Source organism: Ahaetulla prasina, chromosome 4 (genome assembly GCF_028640845.1).
Source record: "Ahaetulla prasina isolate Xishuangbanna chromosome 4, ASM2864084v1, whole genome shotgun sequence".
NCBI classification, from domain to species: domain Eukaryota; kingdom Metazoa; phylum Chordata; class Lepidosauria; order Squamata; family Colubridae; genus Ahaetulla; species Ahaetulla prasina.
The window spans coordinates 78,170,062-78,191,587 of NC_080542.1; the positions used below are offsets into that span (position 1 = coordinate 78,170,062).

At 39.1% G+C, this 21,526-nt stretch overlaps 1 protein-coding gene across 3 annotated transcripts in view; it reads left to right on the forward strand.

Annotated features, from left to right (window-relative positions):
- The window catches only part of DCLK3 (doublecortin like kinase 3), a 150,055-nt gene that overhangs the window by 120,461 nt on the left and 8,068 nt on the right, over window positions 1-21,526 (forward strand). Inside the window, exon 4 of one of the 3 annotated variants that reach the window (XM_058184230.1) lies at window positions 19,073-20,224. The exons of the other annotated variants lie outside the window; for them this stretch is intronic. Within the exon in view, the coding sequence (XP_058040213.1) occupies window positions 19,073-19,209 (137 nt within the window). The 3' untranslated portion in view covers window positions 19,210-20,224. Of the gene's footprint in view, window positions 1-19,072; window positions 20,225-21,526 lie in introns of those variants that run through there. 3 annotated transcript variants of the gene reach the window in all.

Sequence of the window (21,526 nt, forward strand, 5' to 3'; positions counted from 1 at the left end):
CTCGCCCAGCGGCTTCATATAGATATTGAACAGGGTAGGCGAGAGAATCGACCCCTGAGGCACCCCACAAGTGAGGCGCCTCGTGGACGACCTCTGCCCCCCTGTCAACAGCGTCTGCGACCGGTCGGAGATATAGCACTAACCAGGAAGGACACGGGTCCAGTAAACATGTAGTTGCATGTAACCTCCCCAACAACCTGTCCACGTCCTCGAGAGCCACAGAATCAAACTCATCCCAAATAGCCTCAACAAGACGTGTCTCCGTCATCTCGGCCGGATCATCGCAATCTTGGTCCAAGCTATCCCGAAGCTGAACGATTTTATCGTATAGATAACCGTTAAACTCCTCAGCTCGTCCCTGTAAAGGGTCATCCCGTCCCTCTTGATGAAGGAGGGAACGGGTCACCCGAAACAAGGCGGCCAGGCGGTTATCTGCCGATGCAATGAGGGTGGAAACGTAAGAGCGTTTCGCCTCCCTCATTGCCACTAGGTAGGTCTTAGTATAAGACCTCGCTAGTGTCCGATCAGCCTCGGAACGGCTGGACCTCCAAATACTCTCTAGGCGTCTTCTCCGGCGTTTCATCTCTCTCAGCTCCTCGGAAAACCAGGGAGCCAATTGAGATCTACGCCGGGTCAGAGGCCGCAAAGGCAAATATTGCCTACAGTTGAAGAATGGACACTTAAAGTTTCAAATTTAGCAGAAATGGCAAAAATTTCTGCGTACCTGAAAGATTATTCACAAGAACGATATATAGTAGAATGGAGAAAATTGATTGATTATATTCAAAATAAGTATCAGACTAAAAAATATCAAATAGCTTATGGGTGATTGTAGGAAATGTATTTGTTTAAAAGGGGAAAGGGGAGTTAAGGGATCAACGGGGGAGAAGAGATTATGGGTTATGGTTTTTGTAGTATTCTAGTGTATGCTTGTTAGATGTTATACCCTGTATTTTGCTCTGGGAAGTCTCGGGGGGGAGGGGGAGGGTGAAAGGAGGGGGAGGGGGAGATAATTGTTAAAAAAAATTATTGTAAAACTTTTTCAATAAAAAAATAAAATAAAATACAGTGGAAAAGCAGTGGGGGGGGAGGAAAGCAGTGGGGGGGGAGGAAAGGGGAAAGAGAAATGAGGAAAGATGGGGCGGAAGCATTGGCTTCTGGCTTTCTGTTACAGTAACATAAGGCATTAACATCAAATCACAAATTTTTGCTTTTCCATAATAGTATAAACAAGTCATTTCTATAAAGATCTATCAGTTTAATCTGTAAAACCCCAAAGTCAGAATTTTGTTCTTTTCCTCATCAAGCATGAAGTTCAGAAGTGGTCTCCATGTGGAAACAAAAATATTTATGTTCTTTTCTTTAATCAAAGTAGTCAATTTTGCCATTTCAGCCAACTCCATCAGCTTCTGCAACCATTCTTCCACATAAGGAACTGAAGTGTCCTTCCATTTTTGTGCATTCAATAGTCTTGCTGCTGTCAACATACAGAGTAACTAAGTTCCAAATTTTTCCTTCAGTTCTTTTTCCATTAGGCTCCAAAAGAAAAGTTCTGATTTCATTTTTATCTCCATTTTCAAAATTTTCTGAATTAAAATATGAATCATACTCCAAATTTTTTTTGCTTTATCACATATCCACTATAGATGATAAAAAGTGCCTTCCTTACTTTTACACTTCCAACATTCATTTGACATACCTTTATACATCTTATATAATTTATCTGGTGTTAAATACCAATGATACATATTCTTATAGAAATTTTCTTTTAGATTATAATTTAATGTAAATTTTAAACCCTTCGTCCACATATTTTCCCATTGTTCAAGCATCACATTATATCCAAAATTCCTTGCCCACTGAATCATACAATGTTTTACATGTTCATTTTCCAAATTCAATTTCAATAACATTTTATAGATCTTAGCAATATGTTCATCATTGCCACATAATGAAATTTCCAATTCATTTTTAACAAAGTCAAATCCATAACACTTTTTATCCAGTTTAAACCTTTCTTTCAATTGTTGATAAACTGGTAAACCAATGACAAGCATAACCTTCTGATTCAAGTTCTTCCCTCGACTTTAATATTGGGTCACCAGAATTGAGAGATAAAATTTTACCGTATGTCAGCCAGTCTGGCTTTCCAATCATTTTTTTTCTAAAAAAAGCTTCCAGTGGTGACACCCAAAGGGACAGCTTCGAAGAGAGCCTTGTTTTATATTTATTCCACATTTAGTATGGCACATCTAACAAAATGGTTATTAAAATGAACCTTAACTTTACTTTTATCATAAGTAGCCGTGCCATCCAAACCTTAATTCATGGCCCTCTAACACAGGAAATTGATCTAAATAACTCACAACTGTGTTGCCTCCCTGACCCACTAAGATACCTCATGCTTCTCCCTCCCTTCCTGCCACAAGGATTCCCCTTGCAAACATCAGTCTCTCTCTTTTTCATGCTGAGACTGGACACTCCTAGGTACTATAATATCACACAGATTCAGGCCACCCATCCTCTTTTACAGAGTCAGGGACCCAGAAACTTTCATTCTTTGTGCTCCTATTCCTCCCCCCAAAACTTCTGTCCACTTAACTACTTAATAAGACCTCGTTGTCCCATGGAGCATGCTTGCATGCAAATGGGGTGAAACAGAGAGAGAGAGCAAGAGAGCGACCAAGAGCAATCCAATGCAACCTCTCAGTGTGTGTGTGAGAGAGAGTGATCTTCAGCTAGGGCATCCAAGCTGCTGGCAGTGTCACAGGCAGCAGGAGCCACCTGAGCGGTGAGGTGGTGAGGTGGTGAAGTACAAAGCAAGGTGTGTGTGTGTGTGTGTATGGAGCTGCCCTCCTCAATACCTTGCACTGGCTTACCTGAGTGCCCCGCCAGCAAGCACAGAGACAGAGGGAGAGAGAGAGAGAAGTGGGGGGGCTCTCCAAACTGTGTGTGTATGAGAGAGAGAGAGAGAGAGAGTGCAGTCCTGCTCTAGTCAGGGCATTCAAGTTGCTGGCAGCAGTGGGGGGGGGCAGGAGCCACCTGAGCAGCTGTTTTTCTCCCCACCCTCCTCACTCAAGCAGTGGTGGGCTCTGCAGGACAGCAGGGCCTCTCATTTCTCCCCCAGTGTGGTGAACTCCAGCTTCAGTGGGGGCATTGAAGCTGCTGGTGAAGGCAGCCACCTAAGCAGCCATGATTGCCCGCTCCCCCCTCAGCCAGGCAGCACCACTTGGCCTGGTTTCTGCCTGGTCAGCTGGTGCAAAGCCTCACTGTTCTCCTCCCCGCTCAAGCTGCAGCAGAACAGGGTCTCATTCCTGCCCCAGCGCAATGAACCCCGGCGGGCTGGACACAGGTGTGAAGGGCCTGGCTGAATGAAAACCTTCAACTGAGCGAGGAGGCACTGTGGGGCCAGGAATGAGACCCTATCCTGATGTGGCTTGGGTGGTGAGGATGAGAATGAGGAGGAGGAGAAGAATGGCAAGGCTTTGTGCTGCCTGGCCAGGTAGGAAGCAAATCAGGCAGTGCTGACTGGCTGGTTAAACAATTGGTTCAGGTGTCTGACCAAGCAGCTTAATGCCCCAACTCTGGAGTTCACCACTAGAAATGGGATGCCCTTCTGTCCCCAGAGGCTTGAGTTGGGAGGCAGAAAATGGCTGGTTTTGCTGCCAACAGCTTGAATGCTCCAACTGAAGAACAAAGCAAAGAATGAAGCAAGGCAGGGGGGTAGAGAACAAAGGCAGCACAGAGAAAGATTTACCTGAGTTCAGAAGCCATAAACCAAATCATCCCATGCCACCTAGGGCAGCTGCATCCCTTCACTAACCTTTCCAGCTCTTTTTGCCACCACTACGTGCAGAGCAACTAAAGCAACTAAAGTAGTCTGTGGGGCTATTGTTGAAAAAAATAGTTCAACTTCTCACACACACACAAAAATCTTGTAAGGTTGGAAGGTCTGAACTAATTTTTTTTACCATAGTCCCACAGACTACAGTCTCTGCAAGTCAAGAATTTTCACATCTATGGCATGCTGAAGGATAAGGCTAAACTTACAGTTACCAGGATGGCCATGCAGGCCGGATTCAGCTTCATTGCGAGCGGATCCAACCCATGGACCTTGAGTTTGACACCCCTGGTGTAATAGATGAACTCAACCAATGTTTAAAATCACACAACTTGAATGCTTTTGTGAAACTTCTAAGCTCCCTAAAATATTGGTATATATTTTAATATACCTGTGTTAAAGTACATTTTGAGGTAAACCATGGCCTGCCTGGAACAGTATTTCTCTTTGTATTCAACTTCTGGCCACTCAGCTCTATATTATTTCAGTGTTAGTATAAGTACTGCTTTTTTGGATGACCCTGAATTTGTATTTAGCACAAATTTGACAAAATGAGGCAGAAATCTGTCAGCGGCACCACAGTGGTGTGAGAGATGGGCAGTTCCAAAATGTGATAAATAATTTTTTTTTTCATTTATATACAGAGATTTCGGGTCTTTATCCACTCTAAACCCCATCAAACCCAAAATAAAGAATTTTTTTTTTAATTGAAAAAGTTTAAAAAAAACAAAAACATTTCCCCCCCTTTTTTCCCCCCTCCCTCCCAGAAAACCCCCTTTCCCTCCTTCCCCGGCTTCCGGTCAATCACAAGGTATTGTTATACATAAACCAAACATAGAGTAAAATTTTCCTTCTAATCCAATTAACTTCATCCAAATCTTTTCATCTCCCAACCCCTCCCATTACATAAAATAATACTTCTAATTATTCAAAGGCAATCTGATATTTCTTAATCTGATATCTGTTTTAGATAATCAATCCATTTTTTCCATTCAATTAAATATCTTTCCTGATTGTCTTTTAAAAGCTGAGATTTTAGCCATCTCAGCCAAATTAATGACTTTCAGTATCCATTCTTCTATTGTAGGTACCTCTTTCTTCCAGTATTGTCCAATCAACAGTCTTGCTGCTGTTATTAAATTCAGAATCAATTTAGTCTCAATCCTGTACAATCCGTTATAATTCCCAAAAGGAAAAATTGGAACTTTATCTTCTTCTTCAGTACATTTTGAATAATCCACCAAATTCTTATCCAAAAGGCCTTAATTTTCTTGCAAGTCCACCAAATATGAAAATATGTATCATCACAATCACACCTCCATTTCTTGGATATCAGGATACATACATGATAATTTTTGGGATCTATGCCATCTATAAAACATCTTATAAAATTTTCCTTAAATTCTGTGCTTGTGTAAACTTAACATTTCTAACCCAGATTTTCTCCATGTTTCCAACATTATTGGTTCCTGAATATTCTGTGCCCATTTTATCATACAGTCCTTTACCAAATCCTTTTCCGAATCTATTTCAAGCAACACATTATACAATCTCTTTATATGCTCCTGGGTCTGATTTCTAATTTGCTTTATTAAATTTTCCTCCCTTTGCATTATACCAATTTGTTGATCTTCTTTCCATCTAGCACTTATTTGCCCATATTGAAACCAAGTATAATTCCTCCCTTCTTCATTTAATATCTGTAATGATTTTAATAGCAATCTACCTCCTTCAGCATACAAAAGTTCTTTATAAGTAATCATTTCCTGTTTATGTTCTATATTTATATTCTCTATTGCATGTCTGGGGCTTGCCCATATAGGAATCTTGTAATCTAATTTATAAGAATATTTTTTCCAGACCCGCAAAAGAGCACTTCTCAACACATGATTCTTAAAAGCCCTATCCACTTTTTTCATAAAATAAATATGCCATCCATATAACAAGTCATAACCTTCTATATTCAAAATTCTTTCCTCCATTAAATTAAACCAGTCACTTATTACTGAAAGGGCTACTGCTTCATAATATAGTTTAAAATTAGGCATTTTAAACCACCTCTTTCCGTGAGTCCTGTATTATTTTCATTTTAACCTCGCCTTTTTACCCCATATAAATTTATTAATCCCAATCTGCCAATCTTCCAAATTTTTATCCTTTTAATTGTTTAATTCACTATTTCTCCATTAGCTATCGGCCGATTCAGCTCCTCCCTCTGTTCTAATGTTAGAATATTAACCTTATAATCTTTCAAATAATCATAAATGTCCCTATTCGATATTTTGTCTTTTGCATATAGAGCAGTATAAAATTCTGAGAAGGCCTTTTTAATTTTATCCTGTTGATATATCTCTTTACCTTTATATTCTATTTTTGTATGACACGTGCTTTCTGTTTTTTTCTTAAGTTATATGCCAGCCACCTCCCAGGTTTATTTGCATTACAGAAGGTATTATGTTTAGCATATTGTATATTCGTTGCCACCTGGTCTGCCATTAACATATTAAATTGACTCTGTAATATTCTTATAGCCTCTTTAAGTTTGTGATCTTGTGGGTTTTGAATTAATAACTGTTGCTTCTTTTGAATTTCTTCTTCCAAGTACCTACGCTGCCTTTGTTTATTATTCCTCTGCCTATTGTCCAAGTATATCAATATACCTCTAATAAAAGCTTTACTCTTCCACACAGTTCCTATAGGTGTCCCTTTGTGCATATTAAAATCAAAAAATTATTTCAACTGTTTCTTACAATGATTTACATTATCCTCATATCTAAACAGATTTTCACTCAGCCTCCATGTTCTACCACCTTTTTTCCCTTGTAATAGTTCCATCCATACTGGGCTATGGTCAGTTAAACACCTCGGAAATATCTTCATTTTCTTCACCCTAGAAAGCAAGTCATTAGAAATTAAAATAAAATCAATACGTGAGAAAGATTGATGCCTATCGGGAAAATAAGTAAAATCTCTCTAATCTGGATTCCGTAACCTCCACATCTCTCTAAACTCAAAGACTTCCATCATTTCAAAAAAGAATTTTGGTAAATTTGCATGTATAGGTATCTTCTTAGAAGAGGTTCTCTTATCACTTCTTGTATCAATTACTCCATTCCAGTCTCCTAATAAAATAAATGAACTATAATCCCAGAGGATCAACCTCTCGTGTAACATTTTATAGAACTTTTCTTGTTGCTGATTAGGTGCATAAATACCTATCAGCAAAGTCTTTTTTACATCTATCACCAGTTCAATAGCAATAAATCTTCCTTGAATATCTGCCTCAATTAACTTAGCTGGTATATCCTTCCTGATATATACAACAATTCCATTTTGCTTCTTTTCCAAAGCTGATGCAACAAAATGTTTACCTAATTTTGAGTTAATTAAGTATTTTTGGTCTGATAATTTGATATGTGTCTCTTGCAGGCGAATCACATCATTTTTAAATTGTTTCAAGTAGTGAAATATTTTCCTTCTTTTCTGAGCTGAATTCAAGCCATTAACATTCCATGACAAAATTCTATTTGCCATTACTGGCCTCCTGAAGCTTTGAAGCAAACGACGGAAGATCCTCCTCCGGTATCTTCCGTCTAGCTCCTCCCACAGCTTCCATACTGGGGTCCTGACTTTTACTTTGAGACTGTTGCTCTTCTTTACACTTAAGAGCTCCTCTTGTCACCCTTTGCTCTTGTGGTTCCTCTGATGCTGGCAGCAATGAAGCCTCTTGGATCACCACGCCTTCTTGAATCTCTTGAAGTTTTTCTATCACTTCTATTTTGACTTTCAAAACTGTAGAAAGAAAATCCTTTGCCTTTAAAACAGTGTCAATTCTATATCTCCTTCCTTGATAAAATACTGTCAGTCCAACTGGCACCTCCCATCTGAATTGAATCTGATGTTTTTTAAGTTCTTGTGTAAAAAAAACAAATTCCTTCCTATCTCTTAACATCTTGGAAGGAATCTCTTTCAGCACCTTCAGCTCCTGTTCTCCAATTTTTAAAATTGTCTGATATGAAACTTGCAGAATCTGATTTCTCATAGTCCTTTTCACAAAATAAACCACAATGTCCCGAGGAAGCTTTCTCTGTCTTGCGATCCAGGAATTAACTCTATATATTTTATCAATTTGGTAAGCTACCTCTTGGGGTTCCACTTCAATAAATTCAGCCAATGCTTCTGATATAATTTTTTTTTTTTTTTATTGAAAGAGTTTTAAAAAAACAAAAACATTTTTCCCCCTTTTTTCCCCCTCCCTCCCAAAAAAAACAAAAAACAAACACCCCTCCTCCCCCACCCCGGCTTCCGGTCAATCCTGAGTAAAGTTATACATAAACCAAACATAGAATAAAATTTTCCCTTCCAATCCAAATAACCACATCCAAAGCTTTTCGTCTCCCAACCCCCTCCCCATTACATAAAATAACTTTCTAATTATTCAAAGGCAATCTGATATTTCTTAATCTGATATCTGTTTTGTAAATAATCAATCCATTTTTTCCATTCAATTAAATATCTTTCCTGCGTATTGTCTTTTAAAAACACTGAGATTTTAGCCATCTCAGCCAAATTAATAACTTTCAATATCCATTCTTCTATTGTAGGTATCTCTTCTTTCTTCCAGTATTGTCCAATCAATATTCTTGCTGCTGTTATTAAGTTCAAAATCAATTTAGTCTCAATCCCTGTACAATCCGTTATAATTCCCAAAAGGAAAAATTGTGGCTCCAGTGACGTCACCCTCCTGCTGGGTGCTCTAATAGAGCACTCCGTGTTAGAAGATTGTAAAAGTCAGTGAAACAGAAAATAAATCACTGTTCACTGAGCTTAGCATAATCTCTGGGTGAAAGAGGTTATCAGAATTGTGGAAGAGTGGCAGGTCTGACAGGGGGTTTGCTCTCAAGAGCGAATTTTCCTGGATTTATGACCCCACCGAATTCCACTCCTTCCAACTTCAGCACGCCCCTGTTTTTATCAGGGAAAAGGAGAGGAATGTTGCTTCTGCTCTAGAGGACTTATTAAATTGATTGATATTCCAAGCAGACGGGAATTTCACAAGCGTTCGAACTTTGATGCAGAATCAGCACGGCAAGTACCGACTCCCTTTTTGAAACTTGAAACCTTTCTTTGTCTTTGATTAATTGACTTTTAAAATGGCGTCTAAAAGTGAAAGTAAAATTTTTAGCGATGAAGCAGCGTTACTTGTGGATTGTTACAAAGCGGAGTTTTTTATACTGAAAGGAGGAAGGAGAGTTATTAAGTTTGAATTCTGATTCTTTTGAAGACAGAATGGCAGCTAAACCTTTAAAGCCTTCTGGAAGAAGGGATCTGAACCAAGTCTTGAGGAAATATTGAAAGAACAATTAAAACTTTCTGAAGATAGGCAGAAAGAGATGATGGAGAATTTTAATGCAAAAATAAGAAGATATTCTTATGGCAGTTCAAGGACTGAGTAAAAATTGAAGGATTGGAAGTGGAAATGCAACAGATCTCTCAGTCAAATAAGCATTTAGAAGACGAAATGAAAGGTGTTCAGAAAAAGTGGATCAAAATGAAGATCAGGTTGTGATATTACAATATAAACTTATGGAAGGAGCTCTTAGAATTCGTGGTATGCAGAAGAGCGTGAGAAGACTTAAGAAAATTATATCAGAAGCATTGGCTGAATTTATTGAAGCGGACCCCAAGAGGTAGCTTACCAAATTGATAAAATATATAGAGTTAATTCTTGGATTGCAAGACAGAGAAAGCTTCCTCGGGACATTGTGGTTTATTTTGTGAAAAGGACTATGAGAAATCAAATTCTGCAAGTTTCATATCAGACAACTTTAAAATTGGAGAACAGGAGTTGAAGGTGTTGAAGAGATTCCTTCAAAGATGTTAAGAGACAGGAAGGAATTTGCTTTTTACACAAGAACTTAAAAACATCAGATTCAATTCAGATGGGAGGTGCCAGTTGGACTGACACTATTCTATCAAGGAAGGAGATATAGAATTGACACTGTTTTAAAGGCAAAGATTTTCTTTCTACAGTTTTGAAAGTCGAAATAGAAGTGATAGAAAAACTTCAAGAGACTCAAGAAGGCGTGGTGACCCAAGAGCCTTTATTGCTGCCAGTATTAGAGGAACCACAAGAGCAAAGGGTGACAAGAGGGCCTTAAGCGTAAAGAAGAGCAACAGTCTCAAAGTAAAGTCAGGATCCCATTATGGAAGCTGTGGGAGCTAGACGGAAGATACCGGAGGAGGAGCTCCCGTTGTCTGCTTCAAAGTTTCAGGAGGCCAGTAATGGCAAATAGAATCTTGTCATGGAATGTTAATGGCTTGAATTCAGCTCAGAAAAGAAGGAAAATATTTCACTACTTGAAACAATTAAAATGATGTGATTTGTTTGCAAGAGACACATATAAAATTATCAGACCAAAATATTTAATTAATTCAAAATTGGGTAACCATTTTGTTGCATCAGCTTTGGAAAAGAAGCATGGAATTGTTGTATATATCAGGAAGGATTTACCAGCTAAGCTAATTGAGGCAGATATTCAAGGAAGATTTATTGCTATTGAACTGGTGATAGATGCAAAAAAGACTTTGTTGATAGGTATTTATGCACCTAATCAGCAACAAGAAAAGTTTTACAAAATGTTACATGAGAGGTTGACCCTCTGGGATTATAGTTCGTTTATTTTATTAGGAGACTGGAATGGAGTAATTGATACAAGAAGGGATAAGAGAACCTCCTCCAAGAAGATACCTATACATGCAAAATTACCAAAATCCTTTTTTGAAATGATGGAAGACTTTGAGTTTGGAGATATATGGAGGTTATGGAATCCAGATGAGAGAGATTTTACTTTTTTTTCTGATAGGCATCAATCTTTTTCACGCATTGATTTTATTTCTACAGTTTTGAAAGTCGAAATAGAAGTGATAGAAAACTTCAAGAGACTCAAGAAGGCGTGGTGACCCAAGAGCCTTTATTGCTGCCAGTATTAGGAACCACAAGAGCAAAGGGTGACAAGAGGAGCCTTAAGTGTAAAGAGAGCAACAGTCTCAAAGTAAAAGTCAGGATCCCATTATGGAAGCTGTGGGAGGAGCTAGACGGAAGATACCGGAGGAGGAGCTTGTTGTCTGCTTCAAAGCTTCAGGAGGCCAATGGCAAATAGAATCTTGTCATGGAATGTTAATGGCTTGAATTCAGCTCAGAAAAGAAGGAAAATATTTCACTACTTGAAACAATTTAAAATGATGTGATTTGTTTGCAAGAGACATATAAAATTATCAGACCAAAAATATTTAATTAATTCAAAATTGGGTAACCATTTTGTTGCATCAGCTTTGGAAAAGAAGCATGGAATTGTATATATCAGGAAGGATTTACCAGCTAAGCTAATTGAGGCAGATATTCAAGGAAGATTTATTGCTATTGAACTGGTGATAGATGCAAAAAAGACTTTGTTGATAGGTATTTATGCACCTAATCAGCAACAAGAAAAGTTTTACAAAATGTTACATGAGAGGTTGACCCTCTGGGATTATAGTTCGTTTATTTTATTAGGAGACTGGAATGGAGTAATTGATACAAGAAGGGATAAGAGAACCTCCTCCAAGAAGATACCTATACATGCAAAATTACCAAAATCCTTTTTTGAAATGATGGAAGACTTTGAGTTTAGAGATATATGGAGGTTACGGAATCCAGATGAGAGAGATTTTACTTTTTTTTCTGATAGGCATCAATCTTTTTCACGCATTGATTTTATTTTAATTTCTAATGACTTGCTTTCTAGGGTGAAGAAAACGAAGATATTTCCGAGGTGTTTAACTGACCATAGGTGGATGGATGGAATTATTACAAGGGAAAAAAGGTGGTAGAACATGGAGGTTGAATGAAAATCTGTTTAGATATGAGGATAATGTAACTTATTGTAAGAAACAGTTAAAAGAATTTTTTGATTTTAATATGTACAAAGGACACCTATAGGAACTGTGTAGGCGAGCAAAGCGTTTATTAGAGGATATTGATTTACTTGGACAACAGGCAAAGGAATAATAAACAAAAGCGTATATTTGGAAGAAGAAATTCAAAGGAAGCAACAGTTATTAATTCAAAACCCACAAGATCATAAACTTAAAGAGGCTATAAAATATTACAGAGTCAATTTAATATGTTAATGGTAGACCAGGTGGCAACGAATATACAATATGCTAAACATAATACCTTTTGTAATGCAAATAAACCTGGGAGATGGTTGGCATATAATTTAAGGAAGAAACAGAAAGCACGTGTCATACAAAAAATAGAATATAAAGGTAAAGAGATATACCAACAGGATAAAATTAAAAGGCATTCTCAGAATTTTATACTGCACTATATGCAAAAGACAAAATATTGATAGGGACATTTATGTTTATTTGATAGATTATAAGGTGAATATTCTAACATTAGAACAGAGGGAGGAGCTGAACCGGCCGATAGCTACTGGAGAAATAGTGGAGGCAATTAAACAATTAAAAATGGGGAAAACCCCTGGTACAGATGGTCTTACAGCAACTTATTATAAAAAAACACAGGATGAAATATTAGGCCCACTTAAAGAATTATTTAATCAGATACAATTAGGGTAGAATACCCCGTCATGGAAAACATCTTTTATTTCACTGATACCGAAGAGGAGCAAGACTGCTCTAAACCTGGTAACTATAGGCCGATTTCACTTTTAAATAATGATTATAAGATTTTGTAAAATAATAGCAAATAGATTAATGTTAGTTTTACAACAAAGAATTCATACTGATCAATCTGGTTTTATAAAGGAGGCAGATGAGGAATAATGTTAGACAGATTATTAATATATTGGAATATTTGGAAGAAGAATACTTCAGCGGCACTTATTTTTTGGATGCAGAGAAAGCCTTTGATCGATTGCATTGGGATTTTTATTTAAATTAATAGAAAATGCAATTTGGAGACTGTTTTATTAGAATAATTAAAGCGATTTATGGAGAGCAAACAGCACAGATTATAGTAAATGGTAGTTTGACAGAAGTTATTAAGATTGCGAAAGGAACAAGACAGGGATGTCCCTTATCACCATTATTGTTTGTTTTGACTCTGGAACCATTATTAGATAAAATCGAGAATTAATGAAAATAGAGGAATTAAGATTAGACAATATGAGTACAAAGTTAGAGCTTTTGCAGATGATGTAGTGGTTACGTTAACTAATCCTATAATTCAAGTAGATTTTGTTGGAAGTAATTGATAAATATGGAAAGGTATCAGGATTTAAAATAAATCAGAATAAAACAAAAGTGATAATTAAAAATATGTCTATACAACAGAAACAAAACTAGAGGAAATGACAGGATTTGAGGTAGTAAAAGGTTAAATATTTAGGGTCTATATTAGCTCATCGAACAAGGAACTTTATAAGAATAATTATGACTTGCTATGGCAAAAAGTTCAGAATGATATGAGTGGCTGGAAGAAATTGCAGTTATCCCTATTGGGAAGGATTGCGGCTATTAAAATGAATGTGTTACCTAGATTTTTGTTTCTGTTCCAGATGATACCTATAATTAAAAAGGATAAAAATTTGGAAGATTGGCAGAGTGGGATTAATAAATTTATATGGCAGGGTAAAAAGGCGAGGGTTAAAATGAAAATAATACAGGATTCATGGGAAAGAGGTGGTTTAAGAATGCCTAACTTTAAACTATATTATGAAGCAGTAACCCTTTCAGTAATAAGTGACTGGTTTAACTTAACAGAGGAAAGAATTTTGAATATAGAAGGTTATGACTTGTTATATGGATGGCATGCGAACTTATTTTATGATATAATTTTTCTTAAGTCCTCTCCTCGCTGTTCTTGCATACCACGGATTCTAAGAGCTCCTTCCATAAGTTTATATTGTAATATCACAACCTGATCTTCATTTTGATCCACTTTTTTCTGAACACCTTGCATTTTGTCTTCTAAATGCTTATTTGACTGAGAGATCTGTTGCATTTCTTCTTCCAATCCCTCAATTTTTTTACTCAATCCTTGAACAGCCATGAGAATATCTTCTCTTATTTTTGCATTAAAATTCTCCATCATCTCTTTTTGCCTATCTTCAGAAAGTTTTAATTGTACTTTCAATATATCCTCAAGACTTGGTTCAGATCTCCTTCTTCCAGAAGGCTTTAAAGGTTTAGCTGCCATTCTTTTTTCAAAAGAATCAGGAATTTAAACTTAACAACTTTCCTTTACTCCTTTCAGTATAAGAGAACTCCGTTTGTAACAATCCACAAATAACGCTACTTTGTTGTACTAAAAAAGTTCACTTTCACTTTCAGACGCCATTTTAAAAGTCAGTTAAGCAGAGACAAAGAGAAGTTTCAAGTTTCAAAAGGGGAGTTGGTATACTTGCCGTGTTGTTTCTACTTCAAAGATCGAACGCTTGTGAAATTCCTGTCTGCTTAGAAAATCAATCAATTTAACAAGTCCTTTTGAGCAGAAGTGATCCCTACTCCTTTTTCCTGAAAAAAAACAGGAGCACGTTTGAAGTCAGAGATAATGAAGTTTGGTGGGATCATAAATCCAGAAAAATTCGCTCTTAAGAGCAAACCCCCTGGATAGATCTACCACTCCCCCACAGCTCTGCATAAACCCCCTTATGCCCAAGGGGTATGCTAAGGTCAGTGAACAATGATTTATACTGTTTCACTGACTTTTACGATCTTCTAACGTGGAGTGCCCTGTTAGAGCACCCTGCAGGAGCAGTGACGTCACTGGAAACCCCAAAATAAAGAAAATTTCGTGTGATTTTTAAAAAAAAGATGCCATGTGGTTTCAGCTCAATTGTGCTTTGCATAAAACCAGATTTTACAAACATTGATGGGATATGGAGCAGCTAATTAGTGCTGATTAATGGGAGTTATACACATCATGTATCTAATTGCACAACCATCTAGACAGGGGCATTAAACTTAAGGCCCTTCCAGTGGTGATGTCATAGCGGTGCAGGGGAAAGAGAACAGTCTCTGTTCCTAGACCCTGAATTTTTTATGTTTGGGGTTTCCTTTGGGGCGCGGTGAGCCTTGGAGAGCCACACGGAATAGAGGGGAAGCCTGAAGGGCAGCGAGGTGAAAGGTGAACCTGCTGCAATGAAGAAAATCCCTGTCAACCCAACACAAAAGTGCCTGCCATCATGCCATGGCGAACCTGAGGCTATGACGAGCCAGAGAGGCTAAGGAAGAGAAGATCTAGTTAACAGATTGTGATATTCCATCTGGCCGAAAATCCCAGAGCTGCAACAGTGATAAAAGGCCATAAAGTAAGTCCCGATTATCCGGTTAAAATGGAAGCTCCAGCTGGGGGAATCCCCTGAAGAATGAGTGGTGACCCGGTGGGAGAGCAGTGACTCAGCATTCTAACTTTAACTGTAAGAAGGAAGAGAGGAGAGAGGATGTAAATTTCTGAGTGAGACCCAAAAGCAATATTACAAGGAATCAGGAAAAATAAAAATAGATAGATAGTGAGCAGAAGAGGAAAGAAGGAAAACATTTGAGAAATACAGAGCGGACTATGGTGGATTATCAAGAACTTGAGCAGTTCATTAAGATATTAAGAAACTGTTTCAATTTTTATACCATCAGTGCTTGTGTGCAGCTGGGGAGGGTGCTCAGGGGGTCAATGCTGGGGTATGGTGAGAGGGGCAGTCGAACTGCAGGAACTGCAATGGGGAGCAGGATTAAAAATAGGAAGCCGCAGCAGGCAATGGGCAGGTAGCAGTGGGCCAGTTTCCCATTTTACCTCTCCGCCTAAACTCCAGTCTAAAACTGAATGGAACTGCCCCCTCACCATGCTCCATCACTGTTAGACCCGCAGGCACCCTCCCCAGCCTCATGCAAGCACTGATGCCCTAGCATCAGAAACAACCTGGGGCAGGACCAGGAGTGTGGGGTGGCATGATACACCCATGGATAAGGGTGTCTGTGCCCCACGGAGGTCTTCGCAGCTCCCATTATCAGGCAGGCAGAGTCAGGTGCAGGGTAGCGTGGTGCGGCAGGCCAACTGTCTGTTTGGTGTCAGGCAGGCAAGATCAGCAGTTGGCCTGCCACTTTGGAGACCTTAGATTTGAAGCAGCCTCTAACTAAGCTTTCCCCAGGCTGGCGACTTTAAAATGCCCATGATTTCAATCAGCTGGCAACTAAAAGCAAATGTTTACCTTTTAAATAGTTGTTGGTAAAGCCATTGAGCAGTAAACAGTGTTCTTGGTCAATTTTCTTTTGTGACCAGTATTGTAGCATTAGCAAAAAAAAAAGCTAGGCAACTTTTATTTATTTATTTTATTTATGTATTTATTTTGCCACACTGTATATATAAGCATAAGCATGAAATAACTAAACAATATATAAGCATATATATAAGCATGAGTATGTTAATAATTATATTAATTGGACATAATGAAAAGAACAATAGGACAGGAACGGTAGGCACGCTTGGGGTGAGGTCACTAGTAGATAGTTTTTGGTTGAAGCTTTGAGGATTTTGGGAAGAGACCACAGAGTCGGGTAGTGTATTCCAAGCATTAACAACTCTGTTAAAGAAGTCATATTTTCTGCAATCAAGATTGGAGCAGTTAACATTAAGCTTAAATCTATTGTGTGCTCGTGTATTGTTGCAATTGAAGCTGAAGTAGTCTTTGACAGGAAGGACATTGTAATAGATGATTCTATGAGTTAAACTCAGGTCATGTTGAAGGCGGCATAGTTCTAAATTTTCTAAACCCAGGATTTCAAGTCTGGTGGCATAAGGTATTTTGTTGTATTCAGAGGAGTGGAATACTCTTCTTGTAAAATATTTCTGGACACGTTCAATTATATTGATGTCAGAAATATAGGACTAAGGACTAAGTATTTATACTTATTAGTATATTAGAAATACTTAGGACTAAGTATTTCTGAGAACGAAATGGCACTTGTTTTATTTTAAGCTTCTCTGCATGTTTAACTTTTTTTTATCTTTGAAGAGAAATAAAAAAAGTATTTCATGAAAATTCTGCCAATTATAACAACATTCACATTCAATGCCCTCACTCCAGACCATCTTTGGCACTATTCTTTCAGACGCCTAGAGAGCATCTGGAGGTCTAGCCGTTCTGAGGCTGATCGGACACTAGTGAAGTCCTATACTAGGACTTACCTAGTGGCATTGAGGGAAGCGAGGCGTTGCTACGCCTCCTCCCTCATTGCGTCGGCAGATAACCGCCCAGCCGCCCTGTTCCGGGTGACTCGTTCCCTCCTTCATCAGGGGGAGCGGGATGACCCGTTGCAGGGACGTGCTGAGGAGTTTAACGGTTATCTATACGATAAAATCGTTCAGCTGCGGGACGGGTTGGACCAAAATTGCGGTGACCCTGGTGAGGTGCCCGAGGGTGGTCTTGGTGACATTGTCTGGGATGAGTTTGACCCTGTGGCTCCCGAGGACATGGACAGGTTGTTGGGTAGGCTGAATGCCACCACGTGTTTACTGGACCCGTGCCCCTCCTGGCTGGTGCTGGCCACTCAGGAGGTGACACGAGGCTGGCTCAGGCGATTCGACCGCTTCTTTGGTGGAGGTGTCTTTCCGCCGCCTTGAAAGAGGCGGTGGTGAGACCCCTCCTTAAGAAGCCTCCCGTGGACCCGGCTGTTTTAGGTAATTATCGTCCGGTCTCCAACCTTCGCTTCGCGGCGAAGGTTGTAGAGAGTATGGTGGCATATCAGTTTCCCCTACACCTGGATGAAACCGTCTATCTAGACCCGTTCCAGTCCGGTTTCCGGCCCGGTTACAGCACGGAGACGGCTTTGGTCGCGTTGGTGGATGATCTCTGGAGGGCCAGGGATAGGGGTTGTTCCTCTGCCCTGGTCCTATTAGACCTCTCAGCGGCTTTCGATACCATCGACCATGGTATCCTGCTGCGCCGGTTGGAGGATTGGGAGTGGGAGGCACCGTTTATCGGTGGTCCTCCTCCTATCTCTCCGGCCGGTCGCAGTCAGTGTTGACAGGGGGGCAGAGGTCGGCTCCGAGGTGCCTCACTTGTGGGGTGCCGCAGGGGTCGATCCTCTCGCCCCTTCTGTTTAACATCTACATGAAGCCGCTGGGTGAGATCATCAGTGGTTTCGGCGTGAGGTATCAGCTGTATGCGGATGACACCCAGCTGTACCTTTCCACGCCGGACCACCCCAACGAAGCTATCGAAGTGCTGTCCCGGTGTCTGGAGGCCGTACGGGTCTGGATGGGGAGAAACAGGCTCAAGCTCAATCCCTCCAAGACAGAGTGGCTGTGGATGCCGGCATCCCGGTACAGTCAGCTAAATCCGCGGCTGACCATCGGTGGCGAGTCATTGGCCCGATGGAGGGTGCGCAACAGCGTCCTCCTGGATGAGCGGCTGTCTTTAGAAGACCATTTGACGGCCGTCTCCAGGAGAGCGCTTACCAGGTTCGCCTGGTCCGTCAGTTGCGCCCCTTTCTGGACCGGGATGCCCTGTGCACGGTCACCACGCACTCGTGACGGCTCGCCTGGATTACTGCAATGCTCTCTACATGGGGGTCCCCTTGAAGGGCATCCGGAGGCTACAGTTAGTCCAGAATGCAGCTGCGCGGATGATAGAGGAGCCCTCGTGGCTCCCACATAACACCATCCTGCGCAGGCTGCACTGGCTACCTGTGGCCTTCGGGTGCGCTTCAAGGTGTTGGTGACCACCTTTAAAGCGCTCCATGGCATAGGGCCGGGTTATCTACGGACCGCCTACTGCTACCGAATACCTCTCATCGACCCGCGCTCTCACAGGAGGGACTCCTCAGGGTGCCGTCAGCGAGGCAATGTCGCCTGGTGGCGCCCAGGAGGGCCTTCTCTGTGGGGCCCCCACCCTCTGGAACGAACTGCCCCCGGGACTTCGTCAACTTCCGGACCTTCGGACCTTCCGCCGTGAGCTCAAAACATACTTATTTCATTGCGCAGGACTGAGTTAGGTTTTAATTAATGGGTTTTAAGTGGGGTTTTATTTTTTATATTTTTAATTATTTTAATTGTTAGGCTTTATAATAAGTTTTTTAATTGTTTTTTAGATTGTATTTATCTGTTTTTTTAGATGCCTGTAAACCGCCCTGAGTCCTGTGGGAGATAGGGCGGTATATAAATTTGAACAATAAATAAATAAATAAATTCAAAACCCCTTTTTTGTTTTTATTTTTGTTTACTAGATCTTTATCAAGGAAGAAGTCCAGTGTTGATTCTGAACAAGCAGAAACCAAGCAGTTTCATTTCAACCTTATTTTTAGTGGGAGGGAACCCCCCATCCATAAAGACTCATATCAATTACAAAAGTGAGAAACCATAAAACTGCTCACCAAAGAAGAAATGTACTAACTCTCAAAAACGAGTCAAAATCTCCACTAGGCTAAATTCAGGACATAATTACAACCTGAGAAACTTCCTGTTTAAAGAGAGAATAAACATGGTCTGTGGCCATGCAACTTTAAGGTTTTGCCTCCTCTCCCTTCTGATTTCTCTTTTTCCAAACCTAAGCTTGAAAAATGTTTTATGTGTGTCTAACTGGGCATGGTGCTAATCAATAAGAAAAAAAAAGCATTGAGTTTAATGAAGAGCAGTTCAAGTTCAAGGTCTCCTTTTCCAGCTGCATGTTTTTTTAAAGAAACCTGGAGGAAGGAACAACATTTCAGTGATTGTAAGGTACCATTTGATCATGGAAAAAAACAGGAGGGAAGAAGTAGGAACTGAATGCAGAAATGGGGGTAGAGAAGTGATATGGGGGCAAATGGTAAAAAAGAGAATTTTGGAATTGCAGTCAGTTGAATAATTTGAATAATTTGAATGTACCATGACTGAATAAGTCCTGTGTTGATTGATTATGTGCCATCAACTGATGTTAACTCTTAGTGACAACATAGATTTTCTTTTTTATAATAGTCATTTTATAATAGTCATTTATTCCAACAATAAAAAGTATCAGAAACTAAAAAAATAAAAGAAAAAAGATGCAGAAAAAAAAGAAAAAGAAAAACTGAAAAAAAATACAGTAAAGAAAAATAGAGGAAATATATAAAAAAGTGACTTTCCTCTTCATCACAAGTAAATAGGTAGTCCTGGATTATTATGGTAATGGAACCTGCCAACATAGTCATATAAATGGTGCTAGTTTCCAATAATTCCCAATGTATCCAATTCGTATGGTTATTTCATGCTTATATATACTGTTGTGTTTGACAAATAAATAAATAAATAAATAAATAAATAAATAAATAAATAAATAAATAAATAAATAAATAAATAATAGTTGTAAAATGGATTACCCATTTTACTGGTTACTGACCTGGGGTTTTTGTTTTTGTCTGCAGTGGTATTTAAGCAAATGCCATTGTCATAAAGTAACCATCATGATTGTTAAGCAAACGCATTGTTTGCTAGGCAGCATTTTTGCATAAAACTGGATGTAAATGTTGATTTTTGGCAAAAAAAATGTAAATTGTGGTCATTTGACAATGGGATGCTGCAAATGGCCTTAAATGCAAGCCAGGTGCTGAGTGCCTAAAATGTGGTCATATGATTGCAAGGGTTGGTGACCATCAGAACTTTGGAACTGGATTGTAAATACTATTTTTAATTGGGGGGTATTGCAATTTCAAATTGTCACTAATCAACCAGTCATAAGCCGAGAACTACCATCTTCTTCTTAAAATAACATATGATCTCTTTTTCTCATATCCTAACCTTTATCTACAAATCCGTAAAACATTGTCATTTCAGTCTTGATGTCAGTAAAAGTCCATGAATTTATGGGAGATAACAACATATTTAATTTAACTTTGATCCAATAAACCAGCCCTAAATTCCTTTCTTTGACCAGGTAATGCTAAACTGCCAGAGCTTCACAAGTCTGGGCAATAGCAATTGCAATATTGGATTCAAGGTCTTCTTTTTCTTACAATATATAACACCATTTCCAATCCTTTGGTGGCATCATCACCCTACTGATAATAATCTGAGCTGTAAATGTAGTAGAGAATTCTACATCCTCCAGTCGCCCCCTCCCTGTTACTTATTGCACAAACAAATAGATGTAGGAAAGCTTAATCTAGTGTTTTATCCTGGTGCAGAAGGTCCAAGTCAAGATGGCAGCACATAAAAAGAAAGTAGGGTTTTAATGACATAATCACCATTGTCATTTGATTTTTTAAAAACCTCTATTGCAGACATTCCCATCATTGTACTAACTGGGTTGCTCTTATGGCCCTAAATTTATCAATCTGGTCTCTTAGTCCTGTTTCTACTTCTATATGTTATGTTAGTGTGTGTTTTTCTCATCATATTTCTAAAGCTATAAAATGTGTTTCACTTATTTTTCTTTCACTTTCTTTTTTGGTTACCCCCACTGCCACTGCAGCTTTCACAGAGTTACCTGCGGGGAAAAATTAGTACTTGAAATGACAGCATAATCTTCTGTTTCTCCTACAGTTCCAATGCTATTTGAAACATAAGGAATTTGGATTCTAAATGGAAATGTTCTAAAAGTAAATGGTAAAGTAATTTTCCCAACTTAGTATGTTTCTCTTGTTACAAGATATCATGTATCAGTGTTGTAAATACAATGGATCAAGTACTATGGGTGTTCCAATATCAATATAGGTAAGAATAAT